The following is a 5,480-nucleotide window of genomic DNA, read 5'->3' on the forward strand; positions in this document are numbered from 1 at the left end:
AAAAAAAAAAAAAAAAAAAAAAAAATCTCTATAATCCCCTCAAATCAACATCCTTAAGTGTTGTCTCATCATTCTGTGTAAATTGATCTACACAGTTAAATACTGCACTTCTTTGTTGCTGTAAAGGATGCAACAAAGCTATTCTGTTGTATATTTGGTCTGTGATTCTATAAAATTATTATTATTTTTTTTTTAGGAGAAATAACCTCAAAGAACAGGGTTAAAATTTCTTTCTGTCTAGAGAGCGGACCACACTGGTTTGCTAGGTGTTTTGCCGAAGCATAGTAACTAAAGAGCTCCTTCCTCTCTCAGCTCAAATTGTTCTACTGGCAGACTCTACCGGCAAGTCACAGTATTTCGTCATGCTCCTATTGAAGTCAATGGAAAATTTCCCTTGAATTATGAGAGTGATCTCCCCTGATTTTTCCCTTGGTTTAAAATTAATCCAGATGGCAGGCCTTGCTTGATGGAGTGTTTTATTTTGGTAAGGTTAATCATCTGATACTCTTCAGAGTGCAATTAGCTCTGAGCATGTCCTTACTTTCTTCTATTTGAGGGAACAGTACAAAGATTTATGGATGGTGGTTGCTGGACTCCATGATATTACAGAGCAAGAGCACAGTCAGGTATTATGAATGATGTCTCAATTGTATACTAAATGCATTTCACTAATTGATATGGTCTGGGATGCGGCAGCCTGGTATAGTATGTGGCGGCTGAATAACTGCACAAATGTAAATGAAGGCCATGTATTTGCACAAGAAAGGTTAAGGGCTAGCGCACTCTGCTCAGAGCAGTAGCGAAGCTCCAGACTCTACCTAATGCATTGTGCAAAGGGATTGGTGTATAGCTGGGGCATGCTGCAGACAGCTCTGCTCCAGCATTGTGGATTTACATCTGTTAGGGCCTGCTAACTCTGTCCAAAACAACAATAATCTAGTGCAGATCCCTACTGTCATGGAAAAATAGAGAAAATAATTTCCTGAATAGTCTCTGTTCCCTGTGTCCTAAAGGTGTGTATTCCTTACCTAGCATAAGAAGCTGTTGCTTTCAATAACTACTCATTAAGAAAGTCTGCTCTTCTTAATGCTATGGAAAGCTAGAACGCTATAAAGCACCATGGTCCCAACTCACTCATGCATTGCTATGTCCTACCTTCTCTCCTAGAAAAGATCAGTGAAGCAATACATCATGCATCCAAATTTTAACAAGACCACCATGGAGTCCGACATTGCGCTATTGCAATTGACAGAGCCCTTAAAATTTAATCACTATGTGCGCCCAGTGTGCCTTCCAGAGGAAGAAGAGGAGGTTCAGCCTTCCCAAGTGTGCACTATCACAGGATGGGGTGCATATGATGAAGGTACACAGCCTTCTCTACTTAATGGGGCCATGCCGTATGAACACTTTATTTTAGCAAGTGCTCTTGGGCATGTGGGAAAGTTAATCGTATCTTTGTTGGGCTTCTATGATTATGTAGATTGTGGGAGGGATACATGGGAATAAAATGACCAGGTGGTATAAAAGGGGGACAATCTCAAAGGGGGATATGGTGGAAGCATCATTAGTTTAATTATTTTAGGGGAAAGCTGGACAAGGGAATGCACAATAGAGGGCAGTCTTGCATTGATAGAGGAAAGGGTATTTTTGATCTACAAAGCTTGTGGCTAATTTTTAAGATGTCTTTCACTTCAAGACAGAGAAAAGACCAAAAAGCTGCAGCAGCTGGAAGTCCCCATCCTTGTGCTTGAGACATGTCAGAAGTACTACGTGAACCATTCTGGTAAAGTGACCCAAAGGATGTTTTGTGCTGGATTTCCTCAAGAAGAGGGAAAGGATTCATGTACAGTAAGTTTTAATTTAAAAATGCAGGTCTGGTTTTTATTGGGGAATTAGCAAGAGCTTTGATTTTGAAATGGGGAGTTCAGAGACAGGAGTGGTGGAAATTGTTTTACTGTGCACAAAGGAGGCTTATTAGATTAATCAGGAAACACTTTGCCATTCCAGCAGTGTGGCCAAAATGGCACGAACAAAGAACTGTTGAGTAATATAAGCCATTTTACCTCGTGTAGGGTGACTCTGGTGGCCCATTAGTTTGTCCTTCAGAAGATTCAGGATTTTATACCCTCAATGGAATAATCAGCTGGGGCTTTGGTTGTGGAAGAAAAGGCTACCCAGGAGTCTATACAAATGTTGCTGTTTTCATGGACTGGATCAATCAGCACATTGAGTAGTGGTATGTATGAAAGCAAAATGAGGCAAGCTCCTTTTTAAGGTACCTAGCTTGAGGCACCTTTAAAGGAGTATGATTTAAAAGGGTGGATGCTGAATGCTTCCTGAAATTCAGTCCTCTTTCAAGTGGCCCAAATCTCACTTGCTGTTTATAGAAGAATCCTAAATCAATAAACACTTTTGAAAATCTTCTCCAGAATTCTTTAGGATGTATTACTACTCTTTATTTTTTTTTCTGTTTCATTTCTTCATGTGAGCAGTATGTTTCTTTAATTCTGCTTGCTGCTCTGATTTGAGGGAGGCAGATCTGTGGAGGGAGTCAGGGGTGGGGGCAGTAGAATGAAATTACACAAGATTAACAAGGTTAGCACTGAAGTGATATTGTAGCCATGACAATTCAGGAAATATGGGAAAAGCAAGGATTTTTTGGACTGATAACTTATATTGGGCCAACTGCATGGTTGGGAAAGACTTAGACAAGCTTCTGGGTATTGCAGTAGCCTTCCTTGGGAATCTCAAAGTTAACAAACATTTTCAGTGGAGTTTCTATTATTCCAGTGCATGGATGAGTGTAGCCTTAACAGATTTTAAACAGGAAATTTTACATTTTTTTCTGTTTTTCTTCCCTTATATCTACTCAGTTTCATAGTATAACACTCAAAAGCAATTCTGAAGAGTCACATTGTAATAGACTTCCAATACACTAAGCACAAACTCAGCCTATAGATCCAAAAAAGAAAAAATCAACGCAATGATTTCTCCTTTCAGTTGATGAGGTTCCACAGGGGTAACTATGGGCAGAATTTCTTACAACCTATTTGTCTGTCTGAACTCATTCCCAAATAGATTCCAAACTTGATGACAGTGGCATCACTTCAGTAAAATTACTCCTGATTGAATTGATGTGAAAATTTCGTTTTAGGTGGATGTGCCTATATAAAATTTAGTACTTGTATAATCACATACTAAATAAATGCACAGTAGGCTGCCATACAGCACATTAGTGTGATCATATCCTTTTTGTGTAATGTTTTTATGTGAAATAGACTAATACTACTGCACATTAGTGTATTAGCATGGTTTTTGCTGTGCCTGCTAATGTGCAGTAGAATTAGTCTACTGCACATTAAGCATCTCATGTAGACACGCCTGGTATGTGCTTCAGCAGCAATCAAAGATCATGTGCAGATTTATCAAATTATATTTACTGGTATTAGAAGGATGAGAGAACAAACCACACATGATAGATATGAACCATGTTATTTGAAGCATTGCTGGAGTGTGCTCAAACTGCAGTGGAGACACTGTATGGATCCCTAGAGAGCTGAAGGCAAAGAAAGTTTTAAGGCTCACAGTGAGCACATTGAAAGTATTACCAATTACTCTGATGGGAACAGAACTAGAACTAGAGCAGTGGGGGCTTGCCTTTTCATTCAGTAATAGGAATCAAGTGTTTGGGAAGCATATTGAAACGCTGTGGGTCAGCCTTTAGGGGACAGATCATATGGTGAAGATCAGAGCAGCATTGACTAGGTATAGCTGCTATGATTTGTACTAGTTAAGGATCTGGCTCCAACTGCTTAAATACATGGTATTACTCTGCTTCCTTGCTGGAGTGGCTTAAGATGCAGAATAATTGACTCCTCTGTCCCTATGGTGCCTGTCTTTAGCAGCAGTAATTAAAATTAGCTATGATTTTGCCCATCAGGATTAGTCTTGGTGACACATTAACTACAGAGATTCTTGCTGAGGCGTTGTTTACATAAAATATAATCCATGTAGAACTGAGTTAACAGTGTGCCTTTTGCTAATATGAATACATTGTTACCATATACAGGCAAGACACAAATTATCATCAAGCTGTTCAGACTTTCAAGACAGAAGCTAAACTCAGCAGTGACTGGGGGTATCTTGTATCATATGCTCCAGTGGTTCTACCTTCATAATGGAATTCCTCTATGACTCTCAAGGACCTTACTTCTGTGACTCCTGAATGGCATATACATTTCGTGACTCACAATTAAGATTAAAATTCCTCTGTGCCTTTTGGACATTGAACTCCTCATTTTGTATTTGGAAAACTCAGTGGATCTGTAAGTTAAGGGACACATTTATAGTAATAAAATGCATTTTAAGCCTTTGCATCTTTTTATAACAATAAAGCTGGTTTTCATAAGCTTATTAGGCCTGACTTGCCTTTCAGTCAACTCAGCTCTACACCAGTTTAACTCATTTGGTTGCAATGATTCTCATTAGTTTAATGAGAAAAATATCAGGACCATGATGTTTGGCTTTGAAACTGAAACTGTAGTTTTATGAATTGCTAACATTTTATTAGTGGGTTGGAAATCAGTCATATACATGCATTAGTTTTGACTAGTTTGCATCTTTTACTACTTAATCAGTAATTAAAGTGTTGGCTATGTAAAGACTGAGTAAAGCCTATGGATTTGGATCAACATTTCATATGTAGCATATCTGACCATACAATAAATTTGTGCACTGAAAATGGTTGCCTGAGATTTTGTAGATTGAACTGTTTGGGTTTGAAACTCTGGTATGGTGCCAATGTAGATTAAATAACAATAAGTGATTCACATGTGTAGGATTGTCAGACTTGAAACTTGACCCCAAGTATCCAAATTCAAGGTAAAAGAATGCGTTTCTTGATATGTGAATAAAGATAGTCTTCTCTGTAATGCTGCAAGAAAGCAACTTAAAGCTCTGTGTTGTGTTTACTGTAGAACAAAAAGAGAGCTTAATGTTCAGAACAAGTATACAGAGCTGGTGTATACAAACTAATTTAGCTGGTGGCATTGCTGTCTAACCAGGCCTCCTTTATGACCAGCTGTCTACTTAGGTAGCTCTGAAATGCTAGGCCTAGAGAGAGCAGGCCTCTACATGTGCTATTACCACACAGTTAATTGCTCCTGGGAGTGCCATTTACACATGTGCCTGGATTTACTGTGGAGCTAATTGGTCTGCTTTGCAGTAAATGTCTCATGTAGATGTGCCCAGAGTATGTTATAGTGCAATCCTGAAAATATTTAATGACAGGTGATATACCTGGCAGAAAGGGTTTGCAAGAATGAACCTTTAATTACTAACACGGAAATCAGTACCTTTTGCAAGGAAGTGGAGATCTTGCTCTAATATAAAAGCTTCTTTTGAGAGAGTCTATCCATTGCATTAGAAATGTATGCCTGGCCCTGGCTTGGGACTTGCAGCAGATGTGGTCTTAAATGTAA

General features: G+C 38.8%; 1 protein-coding gene across 3 annotated transcripts in view; it reads left to right on the top strand.

Annotated features, from left to right (window-relative positions):
* Positions 1–4,376, top strand: part of OVCH2 (ovochymase 2) — a 40,163-nt gene extending 35,787 nt beyond the window's left edge. For all 3 annotated transcript variants that reach the window (XM_019552280.1, XM_019552282.1, XM_019552281.1), the window contains 5 exons: positions 557–626; positions 1,168–1,363; positions 1,697–1,848; positions 2,073–2,236; positions 4,070–4,376. In XM_019552280.1, the coding sequence (XP_019407825.1) occupies positions 557–626; positions 1,168–1,363; positions 1,697–1,848; positions 2,073–2,234 (580 nt within the window). In that variant the 3' untranslated portion in view covers positions 2,235–2,236; positions 4,070–4,376. The remainder of the gene's footprint in view (positions 1–556; positions 627–1,167; positions 1,364–1,696; positions 1,849–2,072; positions 2,237–4,069) is intronic.
* The last annotated feature ends 1,104 nt before the right edge of the window (positions 4,377–5,480 follow it).

This window comes from Crocodylus porosus, unplaced genomic scaffold (assembly GCF_001723895.1).
Source record: "Crocodylus porosus isolate Cpor-Errol unplaced genomic scaffold, CroPor_comp1, whole genome shotgun sequence".
NCBI classification, from domain to species: domain Eukaryota; kingdom Metazoa; phylum Chordata; order Crocodylia; family Crocodylidae; genus Crocodylus; species Crocodylus porosus.